Here is a 12817-nt window from a genome sequence, read left to right as displayed (position 1 = left end):
ATTTTTCGTGTTCAGTAATGGTTTGTACTTCCTGATGAAGAATTCTTCTTTATATTTCCGAAATGGTCATAACTTAAAAATAGGGAAGATTGTGAATTTTCCCTTTCCACATGATGCAAAGTGTCCACTGCAAGTGGTGTTTCTGACAGAGGGGTCTTTAATTTGTTGTTTCTATACATGAACTCTGTCATGCAGTCCTATTCTGATTTCACCAATATAGTACACTTTACATTGTGAGCAAGTTGCACAGTAAATTAAGTTTATCGTTTTGCAATTCATGTTTGCATTGACTTTGGAAATCTCATTGTTTTAAAGGAGATTTGTCCACCCTCTTTAATATATTTACAGGTTCTGCATCAAGGGTCACCATACTTTTTAACTTGTATTTTTTCAATGTTAGATGTAAATTTCACCTTGGTGAATATTATTTGTGAGTCTTGAGTGCATTCATTTTGGGGAATTGCTGGAGGATTAGTGTGAGGGATATAAATCATTTTCCACATAATATATAATGAGATTAGCAATCTGAATTTGAAATGAAGGAATAAGGAAGAAAATATCTATAGCTCACCTGAATCGTGTTCGACGCAGACTTTAAGCCTACAGTATTCTGTCTGAGAGATGAGACGGGAGACTCTGTCCTGCGTATTAACATCGGGGAGTTGCTAGGTGAGATTCTGGGACTTTGTGAAGGGCTTGTGGCACTGATGATGGATACAGAGCTGTTGAGGGCTAGAATAGGGAAACAGATCAATATAGACTTGAGTATATACATGTATGTATGTGTGTGTGTGTGTGTGTTTATCCCTGTATGAATATATCTGTGTGTATGTGTGTACATTGTTCACCAACAAATGCTGACATGATTGTGTGATTTGGAAGCTCACTTTGCAACCACAAGGTTTTTCAGTCCCACAACACAGTACCTTGGGCAACTGTCTTCTACTATAGCTTGGGATCTCAGTCTCACAAACAGAGATGCATGAAATAAGAGCACCCAATACATACTATAAAGTGGTGGGTATGAGGAAGGGCATCCAGTTACAGAAACAAAGCCAAAGCAGATATTGAAGTACAGTGCAGTCCTTGAATCCACCAGATCCAATTAAACACTTCAACCCATGCCTAGCATCAAACATGGATGCTAAAAGATGAAGATGAGAACGATATGTGTGTGTATATAAATATAAATATACACACATATATGTGTGTGAAGGTGCTTGGCTCAGTGGTTAGCACATCAGGCTCACAAACATGAGATAGTGAGTTCAATTCCCAGACCAGCTTGTGTGTTGTGTTCTTGTGCAAGGCACTTTATTTCACATTGCTCCAATTCACTCAGCTGTAGAAATGAATTGCAACATCACTAGTGCCAATCTGTATCAGCCTTTGCTTTTCTCTTGGATAACATCAGTGGTGTGGAGAGGGGAGGCTGGAATACATGGTCTTCCATAAGCAACCTTGCCTAGACTTGTGTCTCGGAGAACTTACTAGGTGCAAACTCATGGTCACTCTTGACTGAAGGAGGTCTTTTACCATTTACCCTTTTATATATATAATAGGCAAGTTGGCAGAATCATTAGCATGCCATGCAAAAAGCTTAGCGGTATTTTGTCTGCCGCTACGTTCTGAGTTCAAATTTCGCTGTGGTCGACTTTGCCTTTCATCCTTTCAGGGTCAATTAAATAAGTACCAGTTACATACTGGGGTCAACGTAATCGACTTAATCCCTTTGTCTGTCCTTGATTGTCCTCTCTATGTTTAGCCCCCTGTGGGCAATAAAGAAATAAATATATACTTCCAGGTTCACCCAGTTACTCTCACTCACTCTTCTACAATTTAAGTAGCTATGTAGCTCCTCCACCACAAGAAACCTGTTCTATTTCGACCCCTTCTCTCATACTTTAACCTCCACAACCATCTCCTAGTTTAAAGGTTCCTTTCTTTCCCTGTAGCCTCATTCAGTTGAAGGGGATCTGTCTTGCCAGCTGTGTGGTGACCTCACTAGTGCCTATACCAAGAAAAATGCGCCCAGTACACTTTGTAAAGTAGTTGGCATTAGGAAGAGCACTAGGCCTAAAAGCTATGCCAGAGTAGACATTGGAACATCAGGACCCATTTGGTTCTGCCAGCATAGATGAACATTAAAAGATGATACTGATTACACATACACACTTGTATACAAATATATACATTTGTATATACTTAAACATAAAGATACATATATCATTTAATATACACAAGATTTAAATGCAAGTTACTATTAGTTTCATGTCTCTGAAAATACAATTGTCAGACAAGCTTTATAAATATGCGTATACATGTAAACTTCAACAACACATACCAGGTGTGACATGAGGCGACGGAGCAGATATAGTGGTCATTTGTGAATATGTAGTGAATGACGGCGAACTCGAGCTGTGATTAAGAGCTGTGGGAGACTTCCCAACATAATCACGAATTGTGGCACCACTTGTGTCCTGGAATAAAAAAAAAGAATAACAATATATTTATATGTTACAAAAGAATAATAATATATTTATGTTGCAATGTGTGTGTGTAGGAATATGTGGTGCAAAAGATGAAAAAATACAATAAATATGTGGTAAAATTTAAACACAGAGTTAGTATTAATTTGATACTCAGGAAACAGAAAGATAAAAGAAAATGTCTAATATGTCAAGTATATACTGTTCTCCTGAAAGATAAGATAGAGAAATGAATGGAGAAGGATAATGGAGAAAAAGAATTGCATATGTATTCAAGCATCTTGGTTAGATACATATTGGATTATATAATTATATATTACATGGTAAAATGCAAGCAAGAAAAACATATTCTTAAGATTATAAACCTGGAAAATTACAGAACAAGTTATTACACTTGGAAAAGTTCAAGACAACTTGTTACATCTGGTAAAGTATAGAACAAGAACATTTTTCAGTTCTACATTTGAGAGATGAGGAATTATGTACATTATTTACATTTGACGGATAACAAACAAGATGAGGACAAATATCCGTCAAATGTAAATAATGTAAGAAAATTTTTACTTAAAATATTGCAGCTAAGGATGAAATTTCAAATAAAATATTAGCTTTTATTAAAACTAAAAATTTTATTACAAGTTATTACTTCTATTTGTTATCACTTGTTACTTCTATTAAAAATTAAAAATAAATCAAAATATTTTTTGCACTTTAAAAAAATTAATTTCTTAATTATCAATTAATTAGAAATTTGAAAATAGGTTATAAAAAATAATTGGCTCTCATCTTTTAAGTATTCTAGTGTACCAATATTTTAACAAAATGATGGTACCTTTTTTTAATTGTAATATTACTTTATAAATTAAAATCAAATAATTTTTTATATTCAAATTTTATCCTTTGCTTTACCAGATGTAATAACTTGTCCTGAACTTTTCCAAGTGTAATAACTTGTCCTGTACTTTTCCAGATTTATAATCTTAAGAATATTATTTCTCTTGCTCACATTTTCCCATGTAATCCATGTTTTTCCAGGCTATGCTATTTAATAATGTGTCAAATATATCAAATTAGCAGTGTCGTTGATCATTTTTCCTTACCTCAATGATGCCAGTGACATATATTAAAAGTCTCCTAGAACTATATTCATAAAAAAATATAGAACTATATTATCACCCTCAAATTTGAGAAACAAACACTCATAAATTTTTTCTTTTAAAACTTCATTGCATGAGATTGTTACCATGAAATTCCTCAAATTGAGATCAATCATTTAAGCTTAATTAAAAAAGAGTTTGTTTTTAAAATGAAAAAGTTAATTATACTTGAATCGAATTTTTTGCATTACTTACATTTTTTTGTGATATTTTACCTCACAACTTTTTTTATACAAATTTTTGTTGCATGCGAACAAAACTATGAAATCCCTCATGCTTTCTTCTATCATTGAAGCTAAGATAAAATAAAAAAGTTATTTAGATCTAAACTTGATTGGTGGTCTTACTCTCCTATAAGATCACTACAAATTTTGATGTAAACTCTTTTCTACTGGACCAAATCTCAATCGTTTTATGCCAAAATGTAGCTAGGGACCAGTCTTCTTCAAAAATGTTAATGTTTTTTCCATTTGGTTAAGAACTGAATTAGCGACAAGCCCTGAAAGATGCTGTGTGAATAAATAGCAGCCTTAAGAATATTATTCAATTTCTACCACTTATACAGATTTTTGTTGCATGGGACCAAAACTATAAAATTCTTCATGCTTTCTTCTGTCACTGAAGCTAAGATAAATATATTTTGCCCTTCCTGTTATCATCCCTTACTTGTTTCCAAGCAAAGGTCATACTTGCCTATGGCTAGATAAGCTTTTCATCAAAGACTGGAAACAAACAACATTGCTTGTATGACGATGATGATGCTCATTTACAACCATCATGTGATATCTAGACAAATGTACACACACGTATACATACATATATACGTCTTAAGTATAAATATATATATATGCATGCATACACAAAGTAAACATACATACATACATATGTATATATATTTATACTAATCATCTTCTAACACCCATCCCTCCAATCTAACTGCTTCACTTCTCAAGTGTTGTAAATAATACCCTTTATTTCTTACACTTCATACTGGTACCTATTTTATTGAATCCAAAAGGATGAAAAGCAAAGTCAACCTTGATGAAATTTTAACTCGGAACATAAGGAGAGATTAAATGCAGCCAAGCACTTTGCCCAGCATGCTGACAGTTCTGCCAGCTTGTCACCTTTACTGATTATAAATTATTGAAAGCAGAGCCAAAATATCAGTCTTTTAGTATTTTGGCAGTTATGCGGGCAAGTCACATCATCTCATTACACCACCTTCCTCAGCATTCATAACCCTCTCTTGATGAATTTTATATCATTTAGTGATTTTGTTACCTTTAAGAAATATTTTTTAATTATCTAAAAGGAAATTCTCCTAAAACGAGAAATATTAAAATTTCATCCATTTGTAATGAAAGGATGACAACTAAAACCATAGCTATGGTGAGCTACCCTAGTGGCTGATTACATTTATACAGAACATCGCAATCTGAGATACAAGTTTTACAAATACGAGTATGATTATTTTCTTAAGCAAAAGACAAACAGGTATACAGTTGATCTGAAAGAAGATAAAACTAAAATATAACAGTGCCATAATGTAATTTTTTAATGATTAGTTTATGGTATCATACTTTATTCAAGTAACCTGTCACAATATTCTCTTTACTTGCACAGAATCATAAAAATATCTCAATAAGTGTCTGATGAAACGTACTAAATTTGTTTTTCCACAAAATATATTTGTAAAATAGAAGTGTATCTTATTATACTGGCAAATATAGTATCTCTTTGCAAAACAATGTGTGTTGTCCTTGTGCAAAAAATGGTATATACATATAAGTATAAGTGTCTGGAATTATATTGGAAAACAAAAACTAATTCTACCTTTCACCATTCTGGGGTTGACAAAATAAAATACCAGTAAAATCCTGGAGTAGATATTACATTTTTTTCGTTTCCCTTCATGTATCTTGAAGGTCAACTTAGAAACCTCATCTCCACTATCTGTCTTTCCAGCCCAACCCTCATTAATCCCACCCACTCTTTTATAGCCATGTAGCTAATGTATATGAATTCAGTTTGGTTCTGGTCCTTCCTTCATACTTTAACTCTTCATTTCCTAGCATAAAGCCACCTTTCTTTCTGCTGTAGCCCCCACTCAGTTGAAGGGGATCTTAGTCTTGCAGGCTGCATGGTGAACTCTCTAGTACTAGTGCCATTACAAAAGTACCTAGTACATTCTATAATCTGGTTGGTGTTAGGAAGAGCATCCAGCCTTTAGAAACTATACCAAAGCCAATACTGTAGTAGGATGCAGTCCTTCAACACTTCAGATCCTATCACCATCCAACCCATGCCAGCATGGAATATGGATGTTAAAAGATGATTACGATGAAATCAATAACCCTTGTAAAAGAGGTAATGTTTAGTGATAGGGAAAGGCAGTGATAAATCAATAATTTATTCATCTTCCCCTATACTAGCATGGAAAACAAATGCCTTTCAGCACCCTAATAAGGGTCACATACACCAACATTTAACATCCATTTTCCATGATGGCATGGGTTAGCTAATTTGATGGGATCCAATGAGCCAGAGGACTGCACCAAGCTCCAATGTCTGCTTTGACATGGTTTCTATAGTTGGATGCCCTTCCTAATGCCAACCACATTTTGTAAAAGACATTTGTGAAGTCACCAAATCCCTGACTGAGTGGGGTTGTAGTAGAGAGGCATTATATTAGGTATTGAGAGGCTTAAGTGTAATGGAAGGTCAGGTACAGGTGTCTTTCTGTAGAGGAAATACACGGCTACTCAGTAATATTTAAGGGAGAGTGGAAGTAGCCAGAAAGAAGACAGTGGTGGTGGTGATGAAGTGTCAGAGCATACTCTGAAGATACAAGGTGAGTACAAAAAGAGAATACCAAAAAGTTCATTGACAAATGAGATGAGAGTAACAGTGGGTAAAGACAGGTAGGTGTAAAGGTGAATATAATGAATGGAACTTGGATAGTGGCATGATAAAAAATGAATATCAATATGGGAGGGGTGAAATGAAAGACATAGGAATGGTTCAGGAAGGAGGTGATAAGTAGCAGTACAGGAAGAGGGAAGAGCAGCAGTATAAAAACCCTGTAGATACATCAGAAAATAGGAAATGATGTGCAGAATGGGAAAGTAGTGGGTGAGAGAGATGTTAGAGGTATGTAGGGTTGGCTACAGTGAGTGGAGACAAATGTGATGGGAGTGCATTGACAGTAGGTGTGAGAAGGTTTTGAAAATGAAAGCAGAAAATAAAGGGTATTAAAGATGAGGTTTGAAAGTCGTAAGATGTAGTTCAGAGCAGAGAGGGATAGATCAGAAAATATAGAGAGGATGCTTTGAGTGGGACAGTAGGGAACACATGAGAGAGAGAAGTGAGTGAGAGAGAGAAAGAGAGAGATGCAAACACAACATGAAAAAAAATTAAATAAATTGTCTCACGTGACTTGGACTGGAGTTAGAAAGATTGAGTGCAGCAAAGTTTTCTGATATATTTTCATCGACGCGACCTGGTAAGAAGGTTTTCACAGTCTGAGGGAGCTGTCCTGAAAAGGTACTGCGTGGGCGAGCTCGTTGTCTCTGCAATGATACAAGAAAGGACTTAAAAGTGATTAATTATTTTAATCATTCTTTTATCTTTTACTTGTTTCAGTCATTGCACTGTGGCCATGCTTGGGGCGCTGTCTTGAAGGAACTTTTAGTTGAACAGATCAACCATGGTAGTTTTTTTGTTTTTTTTAAAGTCTGGTACATATCCTACAGATTTCCTTTGCCAGACTGCTATGATATGGGGATAAAATCAAACTAACACCAGTTGTCAAGCAGTGGGGGGACAAACACAAACACACACAGATAGTATATATATATATATATATATATATATAGGTCAAATTTGCAGAAAACAAAAGACGAAGACAGGTGAGGGAACAACAAGCAGATGTATTAGTTTGATGCTCAGGAAGAAAGGAAAAGTTTGTTTTTTTTTACAAGCCAATGCACTTTGACAGAAAGGATGGAAAGGAAATAAATTGAGAGAGAAAAAAAATGTGTAGGGATTAACAGTACAAAATGATGTATATATGACATGTTTCCCTACTGATTCTGTTGACCAAATTCAGTTCACTTACAAGGAATTTGTTGGCTTGAGGCTATAACAGAAAACACTTGCTCAGCAGTGGGACTGAACCTAAACGAGAAGGTTGCAAAGCAAATATCTTAACTATACAGCCATGTCTGTGCCTGCTATATAATTCATTGATTCAGACATTAAATATGCCTAGTGTAAAGATTGTATATATGTGTGTGTGTGTGTATACACACACACACACATATATTAGTGTAAGTCTGAGTCATGAGATTGTACGTACGTGGGTATTCATATATATATATACATAAACATATATACACACACACACATATATAGTAAACAAATACATGCACACACACATATATACACTATACACACAAACATATTTCAGTTTTAATCTGCCAAACCCACTCACATGGCTGTGGTTGGCTTGGGGCTATAGCAGAATACAGTTGTCCAAGGTGACACACAGCGGGACTGAATACAAAACTATAGGGTTTTAATAGCAAACCTCTTAAAATCATATCCATGCAACACCTTTCCTGATAACAAATGACAGTGACTTGAATGAATATGCAGAGCAGCATCTTGTGGGGTTCTATTGTGTGCATAAGGGTTTGGTTCCAAAAGAGGGGTGGAAATAAGGTTCTCAGAGTTTCATGGTGCAAATGACTTAATGATCTGCTACAGTAATTTCAGGAAACCAGACAGCCAGCCACCTGATCACCTATGAATCTGGTGGACACAAAAGCCAGATTGACTACATTCAGAAAGTGATAGATAAATGGTTGAGAATGTAAAGTACTTCCTTTGTGAAGAACGTACAACATAACATCAGTTAGTGTTTAGTGACTTAAGATCTAAAGCTAGAATAACTCAGAGACACAAACCACACTAGAAAAGGAAGATGTAGAAGCTTAAAGATCCAGCAAAAATTTAATGTTAAAAAACAGTTAAAAGTTTAGAGATGTTCTAGTTGAGTGGCAAGAGTATGAAAGAAGGATAGGAGCAAGTGTCTTGCTATAGAGGAGATACATGGCCACCTCAGCTGGAAAAGTGGTGATGAGGTGTCAGGTGATGCAGTAAACAGAAAGCATGGGAGGTGGCATGGTCGATAGTAAATACAGTTTGGGGGAATGTGAAGGAAATAAGGGTGGGTCAGAGAGCAGGATGTGGTAAGCGGGGGTATAAAAGAAAAGGAGATAAGTGAGAAGGAAAACTCTTGGTGACAAGGGTGAAGATCAGAGGTATTTAGAAGTGAATAAATACATATATGTATGTTATAAGAGGACAACAATTGTTAAGGCAAGACCAAACATCTCAAGTCATATATATTATTACTATTGGAAAAAAATTACAAGTCGTATAGCTATTTCTGGGATATCCCAGAGTATGAGATATTCTGTCATTGGGAACAAATAGGGAAAATGAGAAGAGTATAGAGTTAATGAAATGACAATAAAGAGGACAGGAGTAAAGGAATAAGGAGATGAAAAAAGAGATGAAAAAAGAAGCATAAAAGTTCATCCAACTTTCCGATGCAATCTGGATTTAAGCAGGACTTACTTCTACAAGATTGGAAAGTTGAACTGTGAACTTTTATGCTTACAATTTCTTCATCTCCTTATTCCTTTACTACTGTCTTTTATGTTGTCATTTCATCAATCTATACCCTTCTCATTTTCCCTATTTGACTCTGATGATGGAATATCCCAGAAACAGCTGTAAGACTTGGAATTTTGTTCCAATAATAATGTACATGACTTGAGATGCCTGCCTTACATTAACATCTGTTGTTCTCTTTAACAATTATATATCCACAATATTGGAAATCTGCAATGGCACCATAACTACTACCTTGGCTATAACCTTGGAGTCCTAGTAATCCGTTACAGCACTTACCTAGTGTACCTATTCGTTTAGATCACCTGTGAACGAAACACCCATATTTCGTGTGTGTGTGTGTGTGTGTGTGTGTGTGTGTGTATATATATATATATAATATTATATATATATATATATTATATATATATATATATATATATATATATATATATATATATAGAGAGAGAGAGAGAGAGAGAGAGAGAGAGAGAGGTAAACAAGGGTGAGGGTGTCGATGGCCAGTATGAGCTGGTGCTCAATAGTGGTATGTGATGAGAGAGAATATGAGGTGGAAGCCATGGGAGAGGTGCTTCCAAAGAGAATGAAAACTGTTAACACAAAAGTGTAGGGGATAAAATTTGTGCATTTCTGTTTTCAGCTGAGATACTTAGGAGGGTAATAGAGGAATAAGTTTTAGAGACGGCTTGAATGCAGGGGCATAAATAAAAATTATATGCTTTTAGGACCCCATTTTTGCTCAAACACAGCAAATCATCAATCATCTCAGTCCTTTGCCATCTCTTCCATGAGGATCAACATCCTGAAGTCAGTCTTCATTATCACTTGCTTCTCCCTCTTCCAGAGGTCCAGTTCCATTTAGTAATCAGAAATTCTTTATGCAGCTGTCCTTTACCCATACTCATCACTATTTCACAAGCACTGTCCTCTCTTGCTCATTACACCCGATTCCTCTTCTGCCAAATTTTTCTTTCAATACATTTGCACTTTGTCATACATGCACACTAACATTGCACATCCAGCAGAGTACACTAGTTTCATTCCTTTCTAGCCTTCACATGTCCTCTGCATTCATAATCTACATTTCATTACCAGGTAAAAATTGCTGCCCATACACACGCATCATGTGTGTGTATGTATAAAACATACACATGTATGTTTGACATTCAATCTATGCACTTTTAATAAAACAAGCATGGCCATAGCTCGCAGGCTGGAACACTTAAAAGAGCATGTGATATGATCGGCACAGAAAAACACTAAACAACACAGAAAACTAATAGAAAAATGTGAGAATTTTAAAACAGGAAATTATAATGAAAATAAAAAATACTTACCATCATCATGGGTGAAAATTCGGTCATGTGACAACTTGATCTAAACGTGGCATTGAAATACTGATCCCCATTGTTAGCCATACTATCACTGATTCCTAGGAAGGAGAGACAGACAGAAAATGTAATTATAAATCAATTGTTATGAAATAGATAAAACTTTTATGTTAAAACAGATTATGGACCACACTTGCCCAGAGATGGCTGCGTTTAGGCACAAGCATAGCTGCATATAGATGTAGACAAGGCTGTGATAGGTACAAGTATGGCTGTGTGGTTAAGCAACTTGTTTCTCAACTGTGCGGTTTCTGGTTTAGTCCCGCTGTGTAGCACATGGACCCAAACCAAAGTCATGTGAATGGATCTGGAGGACAAACACTGAAAGAAGCCTATCACATATATATATATAATATATATATATAATATATATATATGTGTGTATGTATATACTCGCAGGCATGGATATGTGGTAAGAAACTTGTTTCTCAACTACATGGTTCTAGGTTCAGTTCCATTGCATGGAACCTTGGGCAGGTGTTTTCTACTATAGCCTCGGGCCGATCAAAGCCATGTGGGTGGATCTGGTAGAAAGAAGCCTGTCGTATATATATATATATATATATATATATATATATATGCGTGTGTGTGTCTTTGTGTCTATGCTTGTCCTTCCACCATCACTTGACAACTGATGTTCGTGTATTTACATCGCCATAACTTAGCGGTCTGACAAAAGACACCAATAGAATAAGTACTGGAGTCAATTTCTTTGACCAAAAAACCCCTTAAGGCAGTGCTCCAGCATGGCCACAGTCAAATGACTGAAACAAGTAAAAGAATAGAAGAATATATATATATATATATCATGTCATCCCATAAGTTCTGTCCAATTTTACCTTTTTTAAAATTGAATGAAATTTAATAGTATTTTAGAATGTCTAATGGAATTAAAAATTATTTTTATGCATTTGTCTACAGTTAAACTAATTAAATATTATTTTACAGAATAATAGAATTAAAATGCCTTTGATTAAAATCCTTCTAACATGGAAGTATCCAAAGAGCATTTGAGGCACATAATGCTTTATGAGTACAAAAAAGGAAACTCTGCAGCCAAAGTGACTCGAAACATACACTCAGTTTATGGGAAAGAATGCTTGAATAAAAACCATACAACTGTTCATTGTCATCTCCAACAACTTGGAAAGGTTCCTAAACTTGGAATATGGGTGCCTCATGAATTGTCCGAAAGTAACCACAAATCCTGAGTTCTCATCTGCTCTTCTCCATTCTCGCCAACTCATTTCACCCTTTTTGGATAGATTTGTGACTGGTGACGAAAAATAGATCTTCTATCAAAATGTTAAATATCGTAAACAGTGGCTTGGTAAAAGGGAAAAGGCTCAACCACAACCGGGAAGGGAACTTTATGGGGAAAAGGTTCTTCTCTCTATCTGGTGGGATTGCAAGGGAGTAATTCACTTTGAATTATTACCACCTAATGCAACAACCAATGCTCAAGTCTACTGTCAGCAATTAGAGCATTTGAACCAAGCTTTGAAGTGAATCGAAAAGGAGTGATGTTTCATCAGGTCAATGCACGACCCCACACTACAAAGATTACATCACAGAAGATCAAAGAGCTTGACTGGGGAAAAATTCCTCATCCATCTTATTCTCCCAACCTTGCTCATTCAGACTACCATTTGTTTCGTATTTTACAGAATCACTTGGGGGACATAACTTTTGCAAGCCAGGAGGAGGTCGAAACTGACATTTTAGAGTTCTTAGCATTGAAACCAAAAGAGTTTTACATTAATGGGATTAAAAAGCTTGTAAATAGATGGGAGGAAGTCATAGATAATCAGGGAAAGTACATTGATGATTAAACTTCAATTAAATATAACATTTCATCACTTGTTTTCTTTATTCAAAATTTGGACAGAATTTATAGGATGACCTGATATATATATATATATTTGTGTGTGCCATTGTGAATCTTTGTTTTGACATCTTCTAAGCAAGTGTCATCTTCATAACAACATTGATCATTTCCAATTTCATGGAAACATGTAAAAACAGAAGGAAATAATTATTATACTTGGTCAACCTCAAAGAATTCTATCTTACATAT

General features: G+C 35.3%; 1 protein-coding gene across 3 annotated transcripts in view; it reads right to left on the bottom strand.

The window, feature by feature from the left end:
• Positions 1–12817, bottom strand: part of LOC115222528 (PAN2-PAN3 deadenylation complex subunit pan3-like) — a 74042-nt gene that overhangs the window by 56580 nt on the left and 4645 nt on the right. For 2 of the 3 annotated variants that reach the window (XM_029792783.2, XM_036511568.1), the window contains exons 2-5: positions 10687–10781; positions 7081–7218; positions 2345–2480; positions 572–732 (exon numbers count right to left, since the gene is read on the bottom strand). In XM_029792783.2, coding sequence (XP_029648643.2) covers positions 572–732; positions 2345–2480; positions 7081–7218; positions 10687–10781 — 530 coding nt within the window. The remainder of the gene's footprint in view (positions 1–571; positions 733–2344; positions 2481–7080; positions 7219–10686; positions 10782–12817) is intronic. The other variant, XM_029792784.2, reaches the window with a different exon arrangement.

This window comes from Octopus sinensis, linkage group LG20, assembly GCF_006345805.1.
Source record: "Octopus sinensis linkage group LG20, ASM634580v1, whole genome shotgun sequence".
NCBI lineage: Eukaryota > Metazoa > Mollusca > Cephalopoda > Octopoda > Octopodidae > Octopus > Octopus sinensis.
Note: the sequence above shows the minus strand (reverse complement) of the source record. Positions and strands in the feature narration are given on the sequence as shown.